The following is a 25378-nucleotide window of genomic DNA, read 5'->3' as shown; positions in this document are numbered from 1 at the left end:
ACTCCACATCACTCCATCCTGACCTACGTATCTTGTTGCTTACCATATTCCACCTGTGCCTGGGTCCCATCACCAGCCTCCTTTTGTCTTTGTGTCTTATTCCATGTTGCTTCCGATGAATGGAACAAGTTCCTAATCCCAGGTTGCTGGGACCTTCCACTGCTGTTGTCGTTGGTCTACTCCATGTCCTTCCTAAAGACTTGCTTTTTCGGCAGTGTCTATAAATGAAATAAAAACAAAGTGTGTGTGTATGTGTGCTGAAAAACAATGATCAGGGTCAGAATTTTTGTAATACCTAAAATGACCCCGCCACCTTTCAGGACTCCATGTGTTTTGTCAGTCTTCACCTGCTTTCTAGTTTGTAAGGCAATCTGTCTTGATGGTATGCTTGGTGTTGTACAAAACATGAGCGTCAGCACTCAGCAAATAGGGGTTTTGTGAACAAGTAGGTGCCTAGGTTTCTTGTGTGCTCATGAGATTTACCCATGTTCTGATGAGTCAAAACATATGCACATGTTGCTGTATTTTTATCAAGAATGAGAGGCAGACAAGAACTGTCCCCTAAGAACCCTTTAGCTTCCCAATGCTGCCTGGTCCTGTTGAAGAGAATGGGAAAATTGCTGCCTATTTCATGAGGAATCTGCTTTGTTGGTGGTATCTCTTTTTGATCTACCTTCAGAAAATGACAGTTAGCGGTTTTAGTGCATTGATTGTGTCCTCTTATAGGAGAGTTACATTTCATGTCTACACAGACTATGTTGCATAGTCTTTATGGAAAGACATCCTTGCCAGTCATTTAATTTTCTAATATCTGTGTGTTTGTAGTAGGGTAAAGAATCCTCTGGAATGCTCAGATGTTGCTTTTGGCCTGTTAATGACAGAACTTCAAACGCTGGGGCCATTTTATGTAATTTTGCACTTGGCAGGAGGTAACACAGGAAGGCTGGTCACAATAGGCAGCTTCCCCAGAGAACCTCGCTAGTAAAAGCATCTTAAACTGGCAGAAGAGCTCTCCAAGGCCATCAAAGCCTTGGAGGTCTGGTTAATCCAATCACTTATTAATTTTTCTCTTGGGGATATAAACAATAAAGCCATTTGGATTGAGAAATCAATAGTGGAGCTCTGCCTGTATAAGACTGTCTGGCATTTAGATCTTAACTGCCTAGACATATGGATTGTAAGTAGCCACAGATAAACCAGTTCTCTTTCAATTATTTTTATGGGTCCTTCCCTGCCAAAGCATCCCCTTGTGAATTGAAATCCTGTATGGTGATTTCTGTAGGCTAGAATGTGAACGGCTTATGCTTTCTAGTGCAGCGTTTCAGTGAGCTGAGAATATCTTGCTGTTATAACAGCAAGGGCCTTATTTATATTTTCATTTTAGCGGCTAGTGTGGAAACTTGAGATCTGTCTCCAGTTTTACTTTTGTATTCCAGTCTCTCCTCCTTTCAGCCGAATATTCATATATAATTCATCTCCTAATGTTCATCACTTGAAAGTAATAGGCTTCATTTGTTCAGGTGGTGCTAAATTTTGGACTTGAAAGTCCTGGATTTAACAGTGTAGTGATTTTATCCTTGAGTTCTGGTAGCTCTTGCCCCCAGAATTCTAATGAGGGATATTCCTGCTTCTCCTGACATGCTTGGTATTTCTAATGAGTTTTCCATATAATAGGGCAAAATAGCCGCAAAATCTCCAGTAGCATAGTTCTTTCTAGGCACATTTTTGGTAGGTTTCGTAGCTTTTTTTTTGCCCTTAGTTAATGTCAAAAACAACTTTGTGCTATATAAGAATGAGGCAATATTATTTATTACTCTAAATGACTTGATAACCTACCTAACCTGTCTACAATGCAGAATACATCTGTGAAGCTGTTCTGGATTCTACCTATATGGAAATGAAGTGACAGTGATAATCTGCAATGATGTATAGTGCCTTTCATCAGAATCTTAGTGCTTTCAAAAGATGGGTGTTTTCTTAATTTTACATATGAAAAAATTAAGGTACAGATAGGTGAAGCATAGTGCTTAAATAATATCAAGGTAGGTGGATTTTTCTTAGATCTTGCAATGAGTCAGTGACTATCAGGATTAGAACCTTTTGTCAGTTGGCTCCCAGTGCCCCTACTCAAAGGACTAGAATATTGCCGCCAGATACTTTCCTCTTTCCCCTCCCCCAAAGATGGGGAGGTACTGAATTCTGATCCCATTATTTTGGTTTCCGTGGACAATTGTGTAAGCATTTAACTGTGGCTCTTTTAATAGAGCTGTCTAGTTGCTATTAAAACATCTCACTCGCTTTAAGAACATTTGCTGAAGCACAGTTCCCTAAAACATCAGACAAGCTAAATTTATTTATTGCCCAACTGGCGAATACCCAGACATCCAAGATAATTTATTTTCTAGTCTTACTGAATGATACTAACAGGAATTCAAGTTGGAAGGTTGAATGGTAATGAAAGGATTGCTTTCAGAAACAATGTTAACGGGAGATTGTTATACTTCAGTGCAGTCTTGTAGGGAGCAGCCTGCCAGAACATTGTGTAGCTCCGTCCAGGAGGAACTAAGCTTTTTTTATTTCTTCTTTGCACAGAGATGTATTGTGTAATGTCCAATGGAAAGTTCCCCCACCCCTAGGGGAACATTTGTACTGAAACTTAGATTCTGGTGATGTCTTATCCCTCATAGGCCTCATGAGAGTCAGGGTGTAGGCTAGCTCAACATGTTCAGTGTGTGTTTCAAATCCTCTTTTTATTGTAACCCAGCTTAGAATTGACCAATTGTTTGCTTTTATACTTCTTGTGGTTGGGAACACTTAGGGAGCTTCCTCAAACTTCTAGTTGTATTAAATGCCATTTTTCTCCTTCATAATTTGCTCACCAATCTTTGAAGAAAAGTTGCCTCCTCTCCAAATTCCTATCACATGAGGACAGTTTCAAACTGTCACTGAAGATGTCTGGTGGATAACAAATATAATTCTAGGACTTCAGAGAGACTATATCTGCCTCAAGCAGTCCCAGTCCAGCTTTAGAGAAAAAGGGCAGTTGGGGCACAGTGGCTCCTCTTAAATTTAAAATGTTTACCTGCCTCGTTTGCTAATCTGTACTGGCAGTGGTTTAACAGCTCAAAACGATAGGTAGGAAGGAGCTCAAGTAGGTATTGAAAAGTTATCTGAAAATGTCTAACTTTAAACTGCATAATGTACAATATGCTTTACCTTCCAAAAACACAGCTATTTTAAATGTGCAAGAATACATCCCAGGATGCATTCAACAGACAACATGCATGTTTCTTGTGCACTGAAGGTTTGAACTGTTAGGCGTTACTGGTCTCATGCATACTAGTGGCTCATGTGTCCGAGTGAAGTTTTGATCCAATTAGTTACATAAATTAATGTCACAATTTTTAATTCCTACTGAAGTTTACTTTTACTTTTGTCCTTAAGATTTTACTACAATGTATATTGAAGTCTGGGAGATTGCTGTTGCATTTTTTCTTTAACTATTGATATACAAAATTCATTTGGATAGTAAAATCAGATCTATAGAATAGCGTTCGTGTGTGTGTGGGCGGGGGGTAGCATGCATGTTTAGTATCCTTGAATTATTTCACTGTGAGCCCCATAGAACAATACTTCAAAATCTAAACTGTTCTGTCTGTGCTCCATCACTTAAATCTACAAAGCGCAGACTGCCTTCTAACTGGCAACAAAATATTTTGTAGAGGCAGAAATAAAAGGAATCTGCAAATATAATTCAGTATTATCTCTACTGAAAAGAAAGAACAGATATCCTGTTCCAAGTCCTAGAATGCTGTTTTACAATTGTTGGAAATGATATAGAACTCTTCTAGTGGAAGATTTACTTTTTTCCTCTTGTAACTGTCTGCAGCTTTCTTTTTTTACGGTGCATCGCGCCCTTCTCCTCCCACCCCGGGAAGATACTACAATATTGGACCCATACTAACTTAGTTTTAGCATTAAAAAGGTCTGGAGTGTAAGCAAAGATTTCTTTTTAGATGTTTTTAAAAGGTGACCACAGTCCTTTCATTATACTCCTTATCACAGAACATTTATTTACTTAGAGATTGGGAAACCTTTTAAAACGTTGTGGTACCTCATCCAAAGAAAACTGTAACATTGATGCTGCTTGCCCTCCTTTTAAAAAGTACTATTTCTAATGGTATTGATTAAAGTCTCAGTGGCTTCGACCCCTTCTCAGCTAGTTTTAGTATTTACAAAGCAGTTATTGCATGTACTGTTTGGTTAGATTTGTAGTAACTCTGGTCTTATCCGCAATGCAGTGTTTGCAGGATAATAATGGAAATCCATTTGGAGACTTTTGCCCACATTAAGAATTATCCAAATTTATTACAAGTGAGCTTATAACAGTGCATCTCTGTATGGGGTAGTTCAATCTATATTTTCTTATTAAATATCTTCCTCATTGATGTCAAGAGCATGGACAATGTGCTGTCAAATGCTGTTGGCAGTCCAAATTAGCCTTTCATTGCACCAACATAGTGCTTGATGTGCATAGGGGTTGATGATTCTTTGCTAGCACCTTGAGTTGCTTAACTTCAAGCACATAAGTGTTTTGCTGATGTGGGGCCTTGCATCGTGTGCAAACCCATTGTCTTCAGTCTCCGAAATACAGATGACAATGCTTTGCTTTTCACGTGGGTGTTGAGGGACAACTCATAAATGTGTGCAAAGTTCATTGAGACCATTGGTTGGAAGAATTTTTCAAACCATTAGATCTGATTTGGTATATTACAAAACTGCACTTACAGCAGGAATCTTCAAGTTTCAATTCTTCATTTTTTTTTTTAAATGCCCTTGTGGTGCTACATATCATGTAAGATCTGAGAGACCCAAGAAATTCATGACTCAGCATAAACTGAGGTACGTGCAAAAAACAGTACTCAGTATTTCACTGAATATTGCATCTGAAACCCAGTTTTAAACCCTACTCTTACAGAAAGTACTTTGCTACCCTTATGCTTTACTACTATTCAACTTCATGTGATCATCCATGACCTCAATGCAGTTTAAAACAATCCAGTTTAGGAGGAAAAACTGCTGCAAGTGTCTATAATTCTACAGCCAACTTTTATCCAAGTACCTTAAACCCCCCTTAAACATTAATACTACCTACTCCTGTGAGGTAGGGAACTAGTAGTATCCCCATTTTTCGGATTAGGGAAGCTGAGGCATGGAGAGGTGAAGTGCCTCTTTCAGGGTCCCACAGTATGTACTGCAGGGTTTGAACTAGAAGCTAGATCTCCTCACTACTATTCCTATGACTTAACCAAAAGACTATCTTCATTCTTCTCCTTTTCCTGTTTCTACCTCAGTGGTCTAGGCCCTAGGCTCCAGGGGATGTGTGGTGCTGCTGTTGGTCGTCAACGTTCTATTAATGTGTTTTGTTTGATGAAATTCTGATTTTGTGACTGTCAAAGCTGCAAAAATTTCCAAGCTATTTAATCACCTGGTGGCATTTAAATTTGCAGACTGAGACTGTTGTATGTGTGTATGTTTTGCCTGTTTCCTCCTCTTGGGGCTAGCTACTGATGTTTGTATACAGCTCATCTCTGTGTTCAAGAGGCCAGATCTCTGAACATGCTTCTTTCTACCTAATGCCCAAACCAATGGTAGCCAGTTTGAACTCTGGCTCTCCAGGGACCAAAGGCTGATTTTAATTTGGCCTGTCAGCAAGGGTAGCTAGAAGATATTATGGCTGATGAGTTCCTCCCTTTTACCCATAAACCAGGAAACACACAGCCTCTACACAACACATGAAATCCATGGACTTGGGGAAATCCGTAACACTATCAGGGTTGCCTCTAAATAACTTGCTGGAAATGGTTTGGAAATACAGTTTCTGAAGATACAATTTCCATAACATTGAAATCCCAGCAGTGGCCCAGCAGTTGAACCTAACACACTTAACAAATCCAAAGGGACCAGCCAATTTTTCTTTACTCTGATATTTGACTCTAAAGTTAGATTTGCCTTTTAATTCTTGGGGTGTGTGCGTGTGTGTGTTTTATTTTCCATATTGCACCATTTCTTCTGTAGTTTCAAAATTCGTCATTCTTTTCTGCTGACATCTTAAATCCTTCCCCCTCTGTGCCCCCTCTCCCCCACCACCATCAACTAGTATCATGACTGGTAAATGCCCAATCAAAAACCAATTAACGGTATTTTCTTTTTGTTATTTTTAGCTTTATGCCCTTTTTTGTTTTTACTTCTGTCTGTGGATTTTTGATTTAGGTTAAAATCTGAAACTGAGTGGAGTCAATTTTTGAATTTAAACAATAGTCTTTGTCTTAACCGTACCTTCTTGGAAGGTTTAAATGGATAACCAAATGTCTGAATTATTGCAAGTCTTACGCTGACATTTAGAACACAAGTTAATTATATCTTTTGGGAGATGGGAGTTTCTGTTTTAAGAAACTGATTGCTGACAAGGCCTAGGATCTAAAATTACTATTTCAGTCTACTGTATAATGTGGCCGTGTGTTCATTTTGCAGCCCTTTGTCTTGGTTATGCTGCTGAGTCACTTGAAAGAGAGGATCCTGGCAAAGCCATATTTGAAATTTTAAAGCTTGTTGACTTTTTTTCAAGTTGCTTTATGTAGTTGCTTCCTATGCACTTGCTTAATGGGTGACTGGGCTGCATTTGAAGCTCCTCAGTCTGGTGACCCCCTCATCCCCTTTCCCAGTTTTGTCCTTGGCTTTGACTTTAGTACAGGGGTGCCCAACCTATGCCTAACCTGTGCCTGAGAAGGAGCCAGCATTTACCAATGTACATTGCCAAAGAGCCACAGTAATAAGTCAGCAAGCCCCCATCAGCTCCGTCCCTCCCCCCTGCTCCCAGTACCTCCTGTCCACCGGCAGCCCCTCCCCCTCTGCACATTCCGATCAGCTGTTTGGTGGAGTGCAGGTGGAGGCTCGGATGGGGAAGAGCGAGGGCATAGCAGGCTGAGGGGAGAGGGCGGGAAGGAGTGGAGTGGGGACAGGGCCTGTGGCAGAGCCAGGGTTGAGCAGTGAGCACACCCCGTTGGAAAGTTGGCGCCTGTAGCTCCAGCCCCGGAGTCAGCGCCTATACAAGAAGCCGCATATTAACTTCTGAAGAGCAGCATGTGGCTCTGGAGCCATAGGTTGGCCACCCCTGCTTTAGTGTGTTCCTGCTTGTCTTTAATTTATGTGAGGAGGACCAATCCTCGCAAAGGAGTCATGAGGGACGTTTCAGGCAAGGGGAAACTGTAAATACTTCTCTGATGGATTATATCTACTAAGGGGCATCCCATCCTAAATGCTCAATTACTGAGGGACAATCTACACTCATTCCTATATTTGCTTTCTACAACCAACTGTATAACTTCTCATGAGTGATGTACCCAAGTATTTGGATTCTAATATCTAAACTGTATTAAATTTATCTACATTTGGGTTATTGCCAATTATGTACTATGTGTATCTTATGAGTTTTTAAACAAACATTGTATTTATGGATAATCTAAGCACTATACCCAGATGTACAGATATTCTTTTCTTAACCTGTGTATTATATAATTTTTTTTTAACATTAGCTTTAATAAAAGTTTTCTGAGTATCACTCAATCAGCTCTGTCCGTTAAGACCAGTCCATGTGGGTGAGAGACTTTTTAAAATCTGGGTAGGTGTTGGGGATGCTGCTTTTGTTTCGTTGCCAACCCAAACCTTTCCCGGGTGTCTCATAATTTTAAATAGCTTGGCATCTGGGACAGGGATGGGAATGTCATGGAAAGACTTCAGTGCTGTTACATGGCTGAGGTAACTGAACTGTGAAAAGCAGCATTGGCTTCTTGTTCCTCCTGGAATACTGAATTATGTCATGTCTGTGTGATTCACTCTGTGCTTTTCAATACTTAGAGTCGAAAAATTATCATTGAAGAAACTCCTCATAAGGAGAGAGAGTGCCCTTTTTATCTGCGTAGAAACGTGGTGCGGAAAAGAGAAGGTGACTGGGAGCCAGGATTCCCCGGTTTGAAACACAATTCTGTTGCTACTGTGTGATCCTGAGCAGGTCATGCGAGCTCTCTGCTTCAGTTTCTACAGTCCCCAAACGGAGATAATACTGATACCAGGGATTCTAAGAGCCACAGTAGACTGTTTGTTTTAAAGTAATTTCAAATGCTCTGGGGCAAGGTGCTATAGAAGAGCAAGGGTGTCTGTTAAAATTTTGGAAATATCTTCCACCTTGGAGACGCATCTGAGTATTTTTGAGGCTTGTCTCAATGGGCATTCGTATCACAAAGGTGAACTCTGGTAGTCCCTGATGCTTTTAGTGTGGCTTTTAAAATCATACTGACATCATAGGATGTTGTGCTCTGTCTCTGCTTGCTAAGCAGCTGAATTTCCCCAGAAAATTTCCCAACTCTGTGAATTGCCATACATCACTGTTTTTCTTGTCATCAAGCTCCCTCTTAACTGATGATCAGCGGGAGAATTATTTTAATAGCTGTTCCAATTGGTGGAGTGGAGAGGGGAAATTCTGTAACTTTCCACTTTGATACAGTATCTATATGAATATGTACTCACAAAAAATTACCCCTCTGTATAACTCGTGGCCAGCAGAAGCAGTTATGGGGAAGCAGATGTTTTGAATGATGTAAAAACAAAACCTGAACTGTGAGATAGTAAGTCATCCTGCTTACAAAGGGAATGGTCAAACCAGCTGCCAAGTTGTTTGCTGAGCAGGAGTTAAGCAGATTAAGTGAAGATAAGAGGTGTGAGTAAAAGATGAAAAGTGGAGCCATGAGGACTTCAGCAATTCTGTTTCTGCACAACAGTCAATGTAAAGGTATTTCATTTCTCCTTAGGTTGCTGAGATAACGGGGCAAAAAAACAGTGGAAGCTTTCTTAGGAGGGTGGAATGAGTGCAGCTGGCTGGTGATACAGAGCGCTTGTATTTTCTGCCTCATCCATTGAGATACAAGACAATCGCTTTAATGTGGGTTTGCATGTGATTCTTAAACTTTGGTTTATGGAGCACTTCCAACTTGTCCCTGAATCTGTTTCAGTAACACTGGTGAAGCATCTATCAGGTTTCATAAAGGGAAGCTTGTTGCAGGCCAGGACACCTCCCCTCCCCCCGACTCCCCTTTAAGGTTCTACCAACTAGACTTAAACTCTTCTCTGCACCTTGTGTGGCTGCTTCCTGTGCATCTCTGCTGGGAGTCTCCTTGGTGCAAATTTAAATAGGGTCAAATCTGTAAATGCACAAGAGGATAAAAGCAGAGTGCCTTGGACAGCTCAGAGCAATGAGGAAAGATGAATGTAAAGCCCCAGAGAAAATGAGGGGCGAGAGGGATGTAATAAGCAGTTGTATCCATCATGTTAAGGGACTTGATTTCAAGTTGCCTCATTACATCTGACCTAATATTATTTGTATATATTCCAGCACTGTTGTAGCTGTGGGAAATATGGTAGAGTGGAATGGGGAATCCTCCACTGGAGGATCTTGATTAAAAGACGAGGTCTGCAATATGAAATTCTTGAGAACTGTTACTGTATGTCTTTGTCCATTTGTTTGTATGGTATAAATTGAGGGCTAATTTATCCCTCGGCAGGCTTTTTTTCCTCCGCTATGTTCACCAGTATTTCTGGGGAGTAAAATATTTACAGGGAAGCCATCATCGCTATAGATACATGGCACAAAAGGCAATGGAGTGTGTTTGATTCTATATTGGTTGGTTAAGTGTAATGACTGTTCATATTCCTGTACTTTGTGACCATCTCAAGCTATTAAATGGCAACTAGTGCTAAAGTAGCAATGCAAAGCCACACTGCTATAATGCTCTGGCTGTCAAGGCTTGTCCTGAGCTCACTCAAACGGATGCAATTTAATACAGGCTTCACTTTTGCCTTTTTGCCTCTGCCTTGTTCTGTTGTTGGACTGTTTTCTTAATATTTTGATAGACTGGCATCGGGTGTGTTGTTTACGTTGAATCTAGCCATAGTGACTCTTCCACTAACACATCAGAGGCTTCCTCGTTTAAATGCTAGTCTTGAAAACTGTACTCTCCTGTATGCAGGGGTCGCTACGCTCATGGTAAGACTGGGGCCATCAGTGCTTTATGCGTTTGTGAGGGGAAGGAGAAAATACTTTCTCCAGTGGGAGGAACTTCAAGGAACAAGATAGCATTTCCAGAGCTGCCGATTGTCAGGACAACAGGACTAACATTTCTATACTTCAGGTAGCACAAGCCATTGGAGTCCTAATTTTTAAGGGTTCTTCAAAGTAAAACATGAAAATAATTGTGAGGTTTAAAATGTGCCTCTCAAATGATTGACCAAAGATATCTGAAGAAAGCCAAGGCTGGTGAGTTTGTACCTGAATGACCATGATCATGAATGTTTATGCACCAGTAACGAGGGAAGGGGTGGGATAGCTCAATGGTTTGAGCATTGGCCTGGTAAACCCAGGGTTGTGAGTTCAGTCCTTGTGGGGGCCACTTAGGGATCTGGGGCAAAAATCAGTACTTGGTCCTGCTAGTGAAGGCAGGGGGCTGGACTTGATGACCTTTCGGGGTCCCTTCCAGTTCTGTGAGATAGGTATATCTCCATATATTATGCCTTATAAAGTCCTATGGGAAGAGTGGCACAGCAGGCTGGGACATGGACATTGTATGCACAGTAGAATGCTCATTGTATATAGGGAAGGAGGGTTATGTCTGGCTCACCTACATAATAATACCTGGATATAGTAAACTGGTTTGCTTTTCAAAATGGCACACATTAAACAGGTCAGTTTTCCCCCCAGTCTGATTGGCACTCTAACTGGACTGAGGGAATCTGTCAATCCTATATGCTTTCTGACTCACATGTCTGACTTAAGGGTTGAGGAAGGAATTGGTGAACTTTCTTACCTTATTCTTCAAAATGAAAAATGAACTTGCAGCCTGTTTTATGTTGTATAGGATAATGGCAATGTGCAGTCAGCAATGTCACTTGCTTTTTAGCAGCTGCTTTTCCATGTTTTCCTTTCATTCAGTCTGCCTCTGTACATGGGATTCAGTGGAGAATTAACAAGAAAAGGTGGGAGGGGAGGCTATTTAGTTAGATGGAATCTGCTTAATGATAAATTTATGAATAAGACGTAATGTGCAGTGTCAACTTTCCCCCTATACCTAGCTAATTCACAAATTACAGGACAAGCCAGATGGCAGTTAAGGCCTGTCCTTGAAGCTACTTACAAATGCTGAGGTTGAAGTACTGAAGATGGCTAGGAAAGGGATGAAAAATTATGTAGCTGTCTAGATTTATATTATATTCTTCACCTCTGCCCTTTATAATTAAGGATCTTTATAACATGATGTTGGAAGTGATTAAATGGCATACTGTTTTCCTCTTGTTACTTTTTAATCTAATTGTAAATAGCTGAAACCTTTCTTTTTTCCTTCTCCTACCTTTGGAGGCTTTTGGATATGTATGTATTGGCTATGCTGTGTTTGTGGGAAGGAGGTAGCTTGGTCCAGTATTGGCATAAGGCACTGTATTCGGAATAGGAAGACTTGGGGTCTAAGTCCTGGTTCTGCCGCTGACTCTCTATGATGTTGAGAAGGTCACTTCCCTTCACTGGGCCCCAGGTTCCCCATCTATAAAGTGGGGATAATGCTTATTCACCTTTGGAAACAGCTGAATGTGGAGTGGCAACAATTTATTATGTGGATCTAATGCCCCTGTAACTTTAATGCCAGACAAATAATACCAATTGCTTCCTGGCAGTGACCAACTCAACAGAAGAGGTTCATTGAAATTGCAGCTCCTTAAAGTGCTGGTCCTATTGAAGTGTTGGGAAAACAGGTACAAGAATCAGAGCAACACTTCCTTTGGCTGAGGAAGGCTGACGGTTTCCATATTTAATGCAATCAATTTTTGGGGGGCCAGAGGGGTTGCTTCATACTCTCCAAAAGCAAGAAAGAGCATGCTATCATTTTAATGGGGGGGAGAGACTGAGATGGGTAAATATCACAGAAGCCACTCTGTTACTAACCTGAAAATCCAGTTGTGTAGTAATAGGGGCTGGAAACAGTCCATGCTTGAGAACACAGTGATGGATGAGGTGAGATTAAACATCTGTGTGACCTTAAAATAGTGGGTGTATGAAAACAGATTCTGGAGGATACTGATTCTGTGACTTGGCTTGCAGCAAATGATGGTATCAGCAAATGGTGAGTAGGGGCTTTAATTTTTAAAAAAGGAAAGGAATGAAGCGTTTAAAAAAAAAAAAGGGGTGTAGCGCTAATTTGTGGTGTATAATTTAAGGGATGCCAAACCAATGAACTGAAATAAAAAAATCTGTGTATTGGGACTGCAATGTTATAAAAGCGCCAGTGTAATATAGTAACTCACAGTTCACAGCACATGTTGCCTTGGTATGTTCTGACTGTACATCTGAAAAAATCCTCATGCCTGTTTAATCAGTGGGATAACAAATAGATGTTTTATATCCTAGAAAGCCGAGTGAGCCTCAGGAAATTCCTGCATTCTTGAATTTATTTTATTTGTGGTGAGAGCAAAGTACTGTTTAAAAAATAAAACAACTGATGATCAAGGTTGCCCTGCTTCAGCTCAACCCCACAGCCTGGGTGCACTCATGTTCAATAGCCTATTGTTCCCCAGTGCATGCAGCCCAATCAGCTGTTACTTTTCCTCTCACAGAAACAGTGCATTTATTTACAACAAAAAGTCCTGATGCAGCACATTTTGCTAAAGGGAAAGGTTACAATTAGTCTTGGTGTTTAGCAGGAGAGGTGCATGTGAGGCAGTTTGAGAAGCATTTGCTTAATTAAACTTAACATTGGATTTTAAATGATTGTAGCACAGTGTGTGAGTCTCTTTAATAAGATTTACTTTGGAAACCTTTCTGTTTGTTTAGTTTTTCTTTTTGATTTGGCACCCAGCTTCTTCAGGGAAAGAGCAATGTTCTTTTTTCCAGTCAATTTTGAAAGTCAAGAAGAGGGGTGCCCCATGCCACCCATCACATCTCCCAGTGTAAACAGCCCTGGAATTTGGAAGTGTTTGGATTTCAATCCTGTTTCCAGATCCAAACCATGAAAAATTGAGCCTATCAAAATGCCTGAGTCTGCAAAGCACAGTGTCCCCCATTCTCACTGAAGGCTTTGGGCGTTAAGATCACTCAGCACAGAGCAGGATAGGGAGCTGAATTTTCTGCAAGTGACCCACGCACTGAAGTTCATGACTTTTTGTCCTCTGTCGTCTTCCTGCCTCTTAGTCCTCTGTCCCTCATGTAGGTCCCAGTGCTGTGAAGTACTGAGGTCAATGGAAGTTCAGGGTGCTCGTGAAGCAGTTACCACGCCTGGCAGAATTAGGCAGTCATTGAACTCAGCTTTGATGTGTTTGGTTTTTGTTTTTGTTTGCTATGGAAATGGTTTCCTGAGCAGTTCTTGTTAAAAGAAGAACTTTATTGGCGCAGAATCTCTGAGCTTGCCTTACAGCTACCTTCCTAAGAAATCAATGATCGGGTAGCAGGAGGTGGGGGAAAAAACAATTACATTACCACTTAGCTATATCTTTGTTTTCCACTCCACCCCAATCTTGCCTTCTGACACATCCTGAGTATTGTATCAGAGGGGTAGCCGTGTTAGTCTGAATCTGTAAAAAGCAACAGAGGGTCCCGTGGCACCTTTAAGACTAACAGAAGTATTGGGAGCATAAGCTTTCGTGGGTAAGAACCTCACTTCTTCAGATGCAAGTAATGGAAATCTCCAGAGGCAGGTATAAATCAGTATGGAGATAACGAGGTTAGTTCAATCAGGGAGGGTGAGGTGCTCTGCTAGCAGTAGAGGTGAGTATTGCTTCCAATACCAGCTATTGTGCTTGCATGTGCCAATGGAGTAGCTGACTTCCCCCAAGATAACCTAACGCAGATAATCAAGCTCTAAATATGCAAGTATTTATAAGAGGCAAGTGGTTGCTGAATCCGAGCTGTGTGCTTTGCTTCCATATCCGTTTAAGGGAAAACACTGAATCAGCTTTGATGTTCTGTTCATATGATGGATACAATATAAAATAAGCCTTTGTGACAAATGACATCGTCTCTCTGGGTCTGGGATAGGGTCAATAATTCAGCTGAGAGTCTGTTTAATGGAGTAAACTAGCTGTCATGTGACTACATGCTGAGATGCCAGTGGGAGTCAAATTCTAAATGAGCTAGATCTTAGAGGGAAACAAGAAGGCTGCCCTGTGCATTGTTTGCCACCTGTTGCAATACAGCAGGAGGCATATAAAAGAACATAATAATTGCCATATTGGGTCAGACCAATGGTCCTTCTAGCCCAGTATCTTCACTTTTGACAGTGGGCAGTGCCAGATGTTTCAGAGGGAATGAACAGAACGGGGCAATTATCAAGGGATCCACCCCTGATCATGGGGTTGCATCTCTGACCATATTGGCTAATAGCCATTGATGGACCTATCCTCCATGAACTTAACTAATTCTTTTTTGAGCCTGGTCATACTTTTGGCCTTCACAACATCCCCTGGCAACAAGTTCCACAGGTTGACTGTGTGTATGTAAATAAGTGCTTCCTTACGTTTGTTTTAAACCTGGTGCCTGTTAATTTCATTGGGTGACCCCCTGGTTCCTGTGTTATGTGAAGGGATAAATAACACTCCCCTATTCACTCTCTCCACACAATGATTTTATAGACTCTATCTTATCTCCCTGGGTTGTCTTTTCTGAGCTGAACAGTTGCAGTCTTTCTAATCTCTCCTCATATGCAAGCTGTTCCATACCCCTAATAACTTTTGTTGCCCTTTTTTCTGTATTTTTTCCAATTCTAACATCTTTTTTGAGATGGGGCAACTAGAACTGCATGCAGTATTCAAGGTGTTGTAGGCATACCATGGATTTATATAGTGGCATTATATTTTCTGTGCTGTTACCTATCCCTTTCCTAAAGGTTCCTAACATTGTTAGCTTTTTGATTGACTGCCCTTCACAGTGAGCGGATGTTTTCAGAGAACTATCCACAATGACTCCAAGATCTTTGAGTGGTGACAGCTAATTTAGACCTCATCATTGTGTATGTATAATTGGGATTATGTTTTCTAATGTGCATTGCTTTGGGTTTATCAGTACCATTTTGTTGCACAGTGACCCAGTTTTGTGAGATCCCTTTGTAACTCTTCCTAGTCATTTTTGGATTCAACTGTCTTGAGTAACTTTGTATCATCTGCAAACTTTGCCACCTTGGAGTTTTACCACTCTTCTCGGATCCTTTATTAATATGTTGAACAGCAGTGGTCTCAGTACAGATTTTTGGGGGACCCCGCTATTTATCTCTCTCCACTGTGAAAACTTAACATTTATTCCTATCCTTTTGTTTCTTACCTTTTAACTAGTTACGGATCCATGAGGGGACCATCTCTCTCATCCCAGGCCTGCCTACTTTCCTTAAGAACCTTTTGCTGAGGGACCTTGTCAAAGGTTTTCTGAAAGTCTAAGTACACTATATCAACTAGATCACCGGTGTCCACATGCTTGTGCTCCTTTCTGTTTTCCTCAATAGGATTTCACTTTCAATTGTTAAAGGATGTCCTTGTCTCTCACTGTCTCTTTTACTCTGTCTAGCCACTGTGGCATTTTTTGGTCCTCTTAGTATTTTTTTTTTTTTTATTTGGGGTATGCATATAATTTGAGCCTCTATTATCGCATTAAAGTTTCCATGCAGCTTGCAGGCATTTTCCTCCTGTGACTGCTCCTTTTAGTTTCTATTTAACTAGCTTCCTCCTTTTTGTGCAGTTTCCTTTTTTGAAGTTAAATGCAACTGTGGTGGGCTTCTTAAGAATTATTCCCCCTACAAAGATGTTAAATTTAATTCCATTATGGTCCCTATTACTGAGTAGTTCAGCTATGTTCACCTCTTATACCTAATCCTGTGCACCACTTAGGACTGAACGAAGAACTGCCTCTCCCCTTGTGCGTTCCATAACTGGCTGCTCCAGGAAGCTATCATGAATGGTGTATACATTTTTCTCTGAATCCCATCCTAAGGTGACATGTACCCAGTCAGTATGGAACTAGTTGAAATCCCCCATTATTCGGGCTCTGTCTGTCACTGAGGTCGTGGCAGTCACGGAGCCCTCGCTCCACAGTGCTGCCCCTCCTCCCCCCAAGATTTAGTCACTGGTATTTTGTAAAAAGTCATGTCATGGACCGTGAATTTTTGTTTATTGCCAGTGACCTGTCCATGACTTTTACTAAAAACACCTGTCTAAATCATAGCTGTATCCACTATTATTGGGTTTTCTGTTTTGTAGCCTCTCTAATCTCTCTGAGCATTTCAGTCAGAGTCAAGGACCTGTCAGGTGCTTGGTGGTATATTTCCGCTCGGTATTATATACCCTTATTAATGCTTGGAATTTTTATCCATAGAGATTCTGTGGTATTGTTTGATTCATTTAAGGTTTTTAGTATATTTGACATGGCTTTCTTTTCACATGTAGTGCCACTTCCCACCAGTGTGACCTACTGTATTACTTGTATATAAGCACTTATCAGATTTGTCAATATTTGGTTGTCTGCCTTCATGTGGTGTAATTGAATGGGATTCTTTCTTCCCTTTTCTTTCCTTTCTTCAGTTCCTACCTGTACTTTATCAACTTCTGTCATCTCCTCTTTGCTAGGATATAGAGTATCCCCTTTAATAAATCCTTCCCTAAGGGATGCGTATGTCTGAACTGTGTGCTCCTCCACACCTATCGTCTTTCCCCTGCCTTTACATTCTAACAGTCTTCTTCCATTTTGATTTTGTTGGAGCTTCCTGTATAGACTCCTCCTTTCCCAAAAAGGTGGTCCAGTTCCTCATAAACCTAAATTCCTCCTTCAAACACCATATTTCATCCACGCATTGAGACCTTGCAGTTCTGCCTATCTAATTGGCCCTGTTCATGGAACTGGAAAATTCCCGAGAAACATATTTTTCTTCCACCGCTGTTAAAAAAAAAAAATATTGAGGGGAAAATGGAGCCACTGTCAGTGCTCTCTTGAGTCTCTGGAGCAATGGTTCACTAACAGACGTGTCAGGAGGTGGGCTGCAGTCCATAGGACACTTGGTACATAAATAATGGAGCAAACAGAATATGCCATTTTAATTTTTAACTATGATTTTGGAACCATAGGGTGAAAATCATCACTAAATTGCCAAATGTAAAAAAACAAGCTATTACAAAAATAGGGAGGAAGAGGCATTTTCATTTCCAAGCATTTGGAGGGAGCATCTACAAGCAATAGATCAGTTAATTAACAAATAATTTTAAAATTATTTGTTATAGGGTCTTCTAAAATTGGGGTATTGAAAGAGGGTGAGGTTCTAGATCAGCGGTTCTCAAACTGTGGGTGAGGACCCCACAGTGGGTCACGACCCCGTTTTAATGGGGTCACCAGCGCTGGCATAAAACCTGCTGGAGCCCGGCGCTGAAGCCAAAGTCTGAGCTCCACCACCTAGGGCTCAAGCCAAATCCTGAGGGCTTCAGCCTTGGGCAGCGGGGCTCAGGCTTCGGTCCCCCTTCCTGTGGTCATGTAGTAATTTTTGTTGTCAGAAGGGGGTCACAGTGCAATGAAGTTTAAGGACACCCCCTCCCCCCCCCGCTCTAGATAGTACTCGGCACTGCTGTGCTCCTCCCCCACGCTCTGGTAATAGAACCCCTCTTATTTAAAAAAACAAACACAACTGTCTACTCCACCTTTTAATAGAACCCATTGCATGCCAGTGACTTGCTGCATGCATGATGCTTGTGCCATTTTTACTGGGACACAGATCGGAATCTACTTTTCAGGTGCCTCTGTTACCTGTGTGTGTGCTAGCTACATTTTTTTTTTTACCCTATTAAAGGTTTAGAGCTTGAGGCAAAGTTCATTGAAATCAATGGGAGTCTTTCCTTAGTTACCACATAGCAACACCACCTGACTGTATGTGACCATCAGTTTTACTTGAGGAGGTGAGGGGTGGGAGGAGGAGAAATTCGCTAATGCGGTTGGCCTTGCAGGATGTTCTGTGTCAGAATAGCAGACTTGCAAATGAGTATTAGGTTAAGTGGTGAGGAGAGTGATTCATTACACCAAGGAAACAATGAATTACTGCACATTCCTTATGGAATGCTCTGTCTGCTCCTCAGTCTATTATATATAGCTGGCTCACCTTCATTCCTGTATCAGTCTTACCGACAAAGCCACAGATGGAAAAGAGGTCTATTTGCATAGCACGTTAATAAGCTCATCACGCATACAAAGCTTTTCAAATCCATTATTGCTTTTGGAAATGGGGAGAAAGCCGAATGGGGAAGAAATATAGTGTAGACTGAGTATCAACCATTAAATAACTGCTAGTAAATTTTGTGTTAGTGTTAAGTGTTTTGCTTCCTCCAACCCCTGTAAATCCTGAAATGTTACTGCCATGTGGAAATGAATGTGCAGCATGGTATCACAAATTTGCAGGAGAGATAACATGTAGGGTGTGTGGTGTTTTTTTTTTGTTTTTTGTTTTTTTTGTTTTTTTAAACATTGCCTACGTAGGGTACTCCACAGTTGGCAGCATGAATGGTTTCAATGGCCCTTTTCAAGAAGCCCATGGATCATGATCAGTGTGCACTTAAAAGAATACTGTGTGCCTGTCCATTGTGGTCTCCCCTGGCTTGGCTTCTATGGAGCCCTGATGGAAATGGAATCTAACCCTGACTGTAAGAACAGATGGCAGTGGTACCTTTCCCAGAGTGTGAACCCCATCCTGTGTTTTGTAGCAGGCCACACTAGGAGAAGGAAGTGCAATTGACACTTTACTCTGCCTGAAGGAATGAATGTGGCTTGGTGTTTTGACGGAAAATAAATGAACACAACTATAAGTTTGCATATTTGCATGTAATTTTATTTTCCCTGACAGAGGGATAGAAGATGCATGAGTTCTCCAACCAGAAAAAAATTACAGTTGACCAGGTTTGTCCTCATGTAGCATTTATGGGGAGAGAGCAGCTGGGGGGAATCACACCCTTTACCTGCTCCTTGAACTGTGTGTTCTGAATTGCCTTGGATGGTAAACTGTTGGGAAAGCAAGACTTCCAATTTAAACTCTTTTTTACAAAGATCAACTCAAATTTGAGAGCCTTAAGTTATCTCATAACTTGAAAAAATTAACTAATATCCTGACTTTTTGGGGGGGGAAAACAACAACCTGAAACAGAACCCCTTACCACTGCTCCTCCTTTCTCCCTCTATCCCGCCTCCCAAATAAGGGTGTATGATCACTTTGCTTGAGAGTTGTCACTGAACTCCATGGAACTGTTTCTTGTTCACACTGTCCTGCTGGTCTTTGTGGTGCATTGGCAGGGTAAAGTGGTCAGAGCTGGATCCTGATAAGTTTCCGTCAGTGACAAGAGGACAGATGTGCTCAGGGAGGCAAGCAAAGCTGGTTGCACTAATGTTTAAGTTTATTAATCTGTCTGTAGTGCCATTAAAAATGGTCTTGTTAATCTACTTCAGTGTCTGTTACGTTGTTCAAATGGATCATTCTAGGAATAAGTACTTTCCAACCACAGCCCCAAATAAGACCATTATCATAAAGCTTTGCATCCGTGCAATCCACGGGCATAAACAAAGCTGTGCATGTAGAAGAAGACCTGAATGCTAAGTACTTCATTTGCTAACTTACATTGCAGTTTAAATTCAGTCCTGGAACAACATGTTTTTTCAACACTTAGGAAGAAGCAGCAGCAAATCACCAGTGATAATAGGCAGCTCTAATTAATGTTTGAGCACCCAGAGATCCTCAGATGAAAGTACATATTTTATTATTTTCTTGTTGTGTTAATTGCTAGAGTTGGAAGCTAAATATTCTCCTAGTAACTCAATAACTGCCAGTTCGTATTTTTTTTTTTTTTTTTTAAAGCAAGGGACTGTGACATCTCTGCTTCACGCTGATTCACTGTGTGAATGTGGGCTACTCATTAGCCATTCTGTGTCATTTTCTCCATCAGTAAAATGAGATTAACAGCCTATCTCCAAAAGCTTCAAGGGTTGATTTCACATTTGTAAAATGCCTTGAAATCTTAAATGAAATATGCCATATAAATGCAAACTGGTATTGCTGCTAATAATTCTGCTTCATAAACAGCATTAAAGAACACTTGTACCTGAAAAGGCTTATGGATGGCATACATGTGTATACATGTTATTCGGAGAGATCCTTTTTTAAAAGAAAGTGTTACTTTTGGAGGCTTTGTCCAAGTGGAAATGCTGTCTGGCTCCTCCAAACAGGGGTTTATCCGTTTGGTGGTGCTGTGTTAATAATGGAGGTTTCACACTAACTGCACTTAACTAAATAATCCCAAATTGGTGTCTTTTGGGAATATCCAAAACGCACACAGCTCCTTTGGTTTTGCCTCAGGAATAGTCAACGAAGGAGTTTGATTGAGAGACTTTGTGGAGTGATTTTTGAGGTGCAGGGGAAGAGGAGAGATTGCAGCTTTGCAGTCTTATCTAGGCTGAGATTCAGGACATTTTTGGGGAAGTGACCATTTCTTAATGACAGATATGCCCATGACATTTAGGATTGATGAAATTTTCAGCAGTAGAGCTTTGCTTGTAAGTGTACAATATTGGGTTCCAGATCGCCTTACTCTCGTCCTGTGGCCATAGTCACCTAAACGTAATTGTAACCATTTTCTAACTATGGATACAGTTAATTGGATGCTTTTGGTGATCTCTTGATGGGGAGGGAGAGCTCTTTTAACCTTGATTTACTAGGTTAACTTTTATCATTTTGGTTTTCCTTTGTTGGGCTTCTATTTAACACTTGGTATTTTGTTCGGTTCTCTCCTTGCTCAGAGATTCGCACCCAACTCATTGAGCAGCTGAAATGCCTCGACCAACAGTGCGAGCTTCGGGTCCAGCTACTTCAGGACTTGCAGGATTTCTTCCGCAAGAAGGCAGAGATCGAGATGGATTACTCAAGGAACTTGGAGAAGTTGGCTGAGAGATTCCTGGCTAAAACAAGGAGCACCAAAGACCAGCAATTCAAGTAGAGTTTTGCAAAGTTCCTTCTGGAGGCTGGGCATGGGGATGGGAGGAGAGAGCTGAAATATTGAACGTTGGGGGGTGGCAGGGGAGGGAAGGGGGCAGCATGTCCCTTTGTTAGGAACTTAAAGGGGAAAATCCTTATTCTCTCAAGTGACCCAGGTGTGTGTTTGAAAAAAGTAGTTTCCCTTTTGTGCGTGAGTTAATTGGCTGGATTAGCACAACTATTGCTGGTGGAGTGTAACTCCAAGGGGGAATGGAATGGTGGATAGTGGAAAATAGAGAATAACTTAATGAGGGAGCTGACACGCGTGTAAAGTGAAGGGCAGAATCAGAGCTCTTCCCTAGATGTGTTTGGCTTTTATCTTGACTATTAAGGGAATACTTTTTTCTAATATTATGAATTTATTGTGTTTGCTATATCTCTCTTTTTAGTTAAAAATCCATTAAGTAAAACTCCTCAGTTCTGGGGGTGGGGGTTAGTATACTCCTAAGAAAACCCTTACTTCTGCAATGCCATCACTTTTGATCCTGGCCTCAGGAAGAAAAGCAGCATAAATGGTGGAGAAGTGGAGTTAATGGTACTTTTGGATGGAGGAGATGATCCAAATTTTTGTGTATGGTACCTAGATACTAAGGTGATGGCAGGTTAAAAATCCTTCAGCTAGAAGATTTGTGTGTCAGATAAAAGTATGATTCTCTAGTGGAACTTTCATATGATCCAGGTCAGTCTGTAAAATATTTTTGGCTTCTTTGATTCTACCATGATGATAACACCATGAAGTGGGAGGAAACCAGAGAAGATTATTCGTTTATATATCCATGTGGGTGTGTAGGGTGTTACATGATTGAAGAAGTGCCCCAAACAAGTGAGTCCCTACCTGGGGAGTTGGTAGTTGAGGACAACGTGCAAAACAGGACAATCCAATACAGTTCTGACCAGGTTATTTTAGTTGCTTTTGTAGTGCAGCTCTTGTTTTTAGATCAGGGTTTGCACTATTCTCACTTGATTAAAACATCACGTTCTGGTGCCCTGAACACGTTTCCTTGGCTGCTACCTCCTTCTTCCCCCCCCCTCCCCCCCCCGTGTTGTGATGAGTTTGATGCTTGAGTGGGATTACCCAGCATGTGCTGAACTTTGTTTGATGTGACGAACCACTGATATTTTCCTTTCTGCCATCAGACAAGAATGTCTATTCATCTTATTAACTATTATTTAGGCTAGAGTATGTATATGCATAGTGCTGGAATGCTGGTGGGAGTGTGCACACAAGTTTATATAATGCAGAGAATGCAGAGCAGCTTAAAATTTGGAGACCATCTTGTGGCCAGATCATCAGAACAAAGGAGTCCCTTATCCTGGCTTTCTTGCATGGCGCTGCTGCAGCTGATATCCCAACATGCACAAAGCTTGTCATGTTTTGTTGTCAAGATAGCAGCTGTGGTGGCAACTCCAGGCAAAAGTAGTCTTGGGATATGAATCACTTCAATTTTGGACAGATCAGCCTTTTTTCCTCTGAAGGGATCCATCTGGATCTGCCTCCACCCAAAATACAGTTTTTTTTTAAATTCTAGCCAGGGTTGGATCACAGCATTATCTCTCTTTTTATTGGGCTTTTTTAATTGCTGTATTTGGGGACACACGTTGTTGGTGCTGGTGGGGGAGCAATTTTCCTTTTTATACTAGAAAGCTTTCTCTGGAAGCCATTAAATAGTCACCCTGTGACTTCTTTTTTTTAATACAGCTTTGATGTAACTCACCTTTTGTTCTCTGCCAAACTGATACTTAATGCAAACATCCTCATTAAAACACACACTGCATTATATCACCCACAAAGTCTGACCTCTAAACAGAGCTATTAAACAGAGGTTGCCAGAGAATTCTTCTATGTATTTATAGAACCATAATTGTGCCTTGAAGATTTTTTCTGTCCTTTCCAGCAGCAGTAAAAACTTTTGTGGAACTGAAAGCTGTGTGCTTTCTGCAGACACCACTAAAAATGGGCTAAAGTTGTGTCTTGAACGGTGATTAATTCTGCTACATCCTGATTAGACTGTTCTCGTTTTGCCAATGAAATTTGAGAAAATACATTTATATTAAATGATGGTATAAAACCTCCCAAAGGAAATGCTCTTGCATTAACAATCTAATGTTGGAAGGGTGTACATTGCTATCCTCTTGTTTGAGGCTTTCATTGGCTCTTTAATATGGGAGTGATTAATAAAAATCCAGCAGGGTCTTAAATGATGCTGCACTGTTTGTTGTTCAAAGGTATTAGGCAGAGTATTGCAGTAGGTGGTTTCAATGCATGTGATCTTTTTTTTTAAAGAGCCTAATTTTGTATTTCTAATAACTCTTCAAAAATAGAGTCGTTTTGCCTGGTGACAAAAGGATTAAAAGGCCCCGGCTAGTGCAGAATGCAGCCAGTCTGAGTTGGACAGGCCATTATAGGCATATAACATCTTCAGATGTTTTTGTACTGAGTGCCCCTCCCTCTTCCAGCTGCAATTCAAGGTGTTATCTAAATGCTCTGAGAACTTGTTAGTTTAGCTTTTCACGTCACATCCTGTAGACATAGTTAAGGCTGGCTGTAGGAATCCTGTTGGTCATTCCTTCTCTTTCTCTCACTGACTTTTCCAGGCTAGAGCAGAGCATTTTCTGTGTGAAGCCTTCTGGCCTTTTAGAACTTGTGCTCATTATAGTAGTTTGTTGAAGCGCATACTTGGCAGTCTTCAGGGCAAAAATGTGGTCAGACTTTGGGTTATTTTTCCCCTTTACTCCTCCATTGAGGATAATCTAGATATGGATGGTTTTTTGGCCACAGCAGTGAAAAATGTTTTGAAACAACCTGTTCTGGGTAGTTCCTTGTATAGTTTGGTTGGCCATCATTACCTCTTGTAGATGTTAAGGCAAGCAATACTTAAAAATACTACCTAAGGAAGCAAGCAACATATTGATCCTGCAGGCTCAGTCATTTGGCTGGTTAATGCACAAAGGTACCATGCTCAAGGCTAGTAGATGATTGGAGGGGATGGGGCATGGCTTGAATACTGCATACTTGGGTAGCATCCCAAAGCACTTGGAACTCCAGAGACTAAATCCTGCAATCATTCTTGGTCCTTGCAAAGCTCACATGCTAGCTTTATCTATTGTAAGGTCTACATGATTTAGACCTAGATGTACTGTAATAGCTTAACCTACCACTGAACTGCAGCCACTCTCAAACTATTCAACAGTGCACAGCAGAATCAGGGGGAAAAGTTAGTATTTAAAGCATTGTCTCTTGCTGTGGGATGTCCTAGTTAGAATTGTGCAATGTGAAGGAAAGCAAGGAGATAGGAATTTTGATGATGGTAGGGTCAGGGAATAACATGGCTAGAAAAAAGCCTCAAGTCTCTCCTCAGACACAGCATCTTTGTCTTCAAATCAACTCACTTTAAAATTAACCAATTTTGTTTTTGCATAAAGTTGTGTACAGATGCAACATATGGCTTTCAATGGGGCCTGGCATTTTAACACTATTCCTTAAGTTGGCTGGGTGAGGCACTGTGAACTGAAATGACTTCTCTGAGGTCACATACCATAGTGACTCATTTGGCTCTGTGTGGATTAGCAGCCGAGACTTGGATCCCAATCCTTTGCTGTAACTACTGGGCACGTGGTCTCCTAGTCCTTGTATATGGTTAAGAGAGAGGGGGAATATGGATTTAGGTTAGCCACTTACCAACTGTTATTCTTTTGAGGCCCAGGAGGATGTTTGGATCTTTTAAAAACTTTAGATCCACTTCCTGCCCATAGCTTATTGTCTTAATTAGACATAGACTACATTGATGAGATGCCCGTTGTTTTTCAGATAAGGGAATAAGTTTAACATGATATAGAAGTCTTAAAGAAATTATTTTTGAAAGGCTTCTCAGAAGTGTTTTGAAGAAGCATTCCTGATGCATTGGGAGGAGGAGGCTGCTCTGGATGTACAGGGCAGCATGGAAGAAGATGTGAAAATGAGAATGGAAGAAGACTACAAAGAGAAACTAGAAAACTGACAGGCTCACAAAGGAATTGATATGGAGAGTTAAAAGAAACAACAGGAGTGGACCTTGAAGGGAGGGCAAAAACATGAGACCAGTGGAGCAGGCAAGGGGAAATCCATTGAAGAGTTTGAACGTGGAGAATCAATCAGTCAGAGCTGCAAAGGAGAGGCAACTTTACCAGCAGCGTTTTGAATGGATTGAATTCTGCTATTTGTGCCATCATCTTAGTTGTCTATGTAGTCTTGCTTTGTACAAGCAATGCTT

The 25378-nt window shown here is 41.0% G+C and overlaps 1 protein-coding gene across 3 annotated transcripts in view; it reads left to right on the top strand.

The window, feature by feature from the left end:
• The window catches only part of LOC113407100 (SLIT-ROBO Rho GTPase-activating protein 2-like), a 202654-nt gene that overhangs the window by 69948 nt on the left and 107328 nt on the right, over positions 1–25378 (top strand). For all 3 annotated transcript variants that reach the window (XM_026655147.1, XM_026655146.1, XM_026655148.1), the window contains exon 2: positions 20894–21086. In XM_026655147.1, coding sequence (XP_026510932.1) covers positions 20894–21086 — 193 coding nt within the window. The remainder of the gene's footprint in view (positions 1–20893; positions 21087–25378) is intronic.

This window comes from Terrapene carolina, unplaced genomic scaffold (assembly GCF_002925995.2).
Source record: "Terrapene carolina triunguis isolate 2854851 unplaced genomic scaffold, T_m_triunguis-2.0 Scaffold198, whole genome shotgun sequence".
NCBI lineage: Eukaryota > Metazoa > Chordata > Testudines > Emydidae > Terrapene > Terrapene triunguis.
The sequence above is the reverse complement of the archived record's forward strand: the minus strand, read 5'-3'. Positions and strand labels throughout refer to the sequence as shown.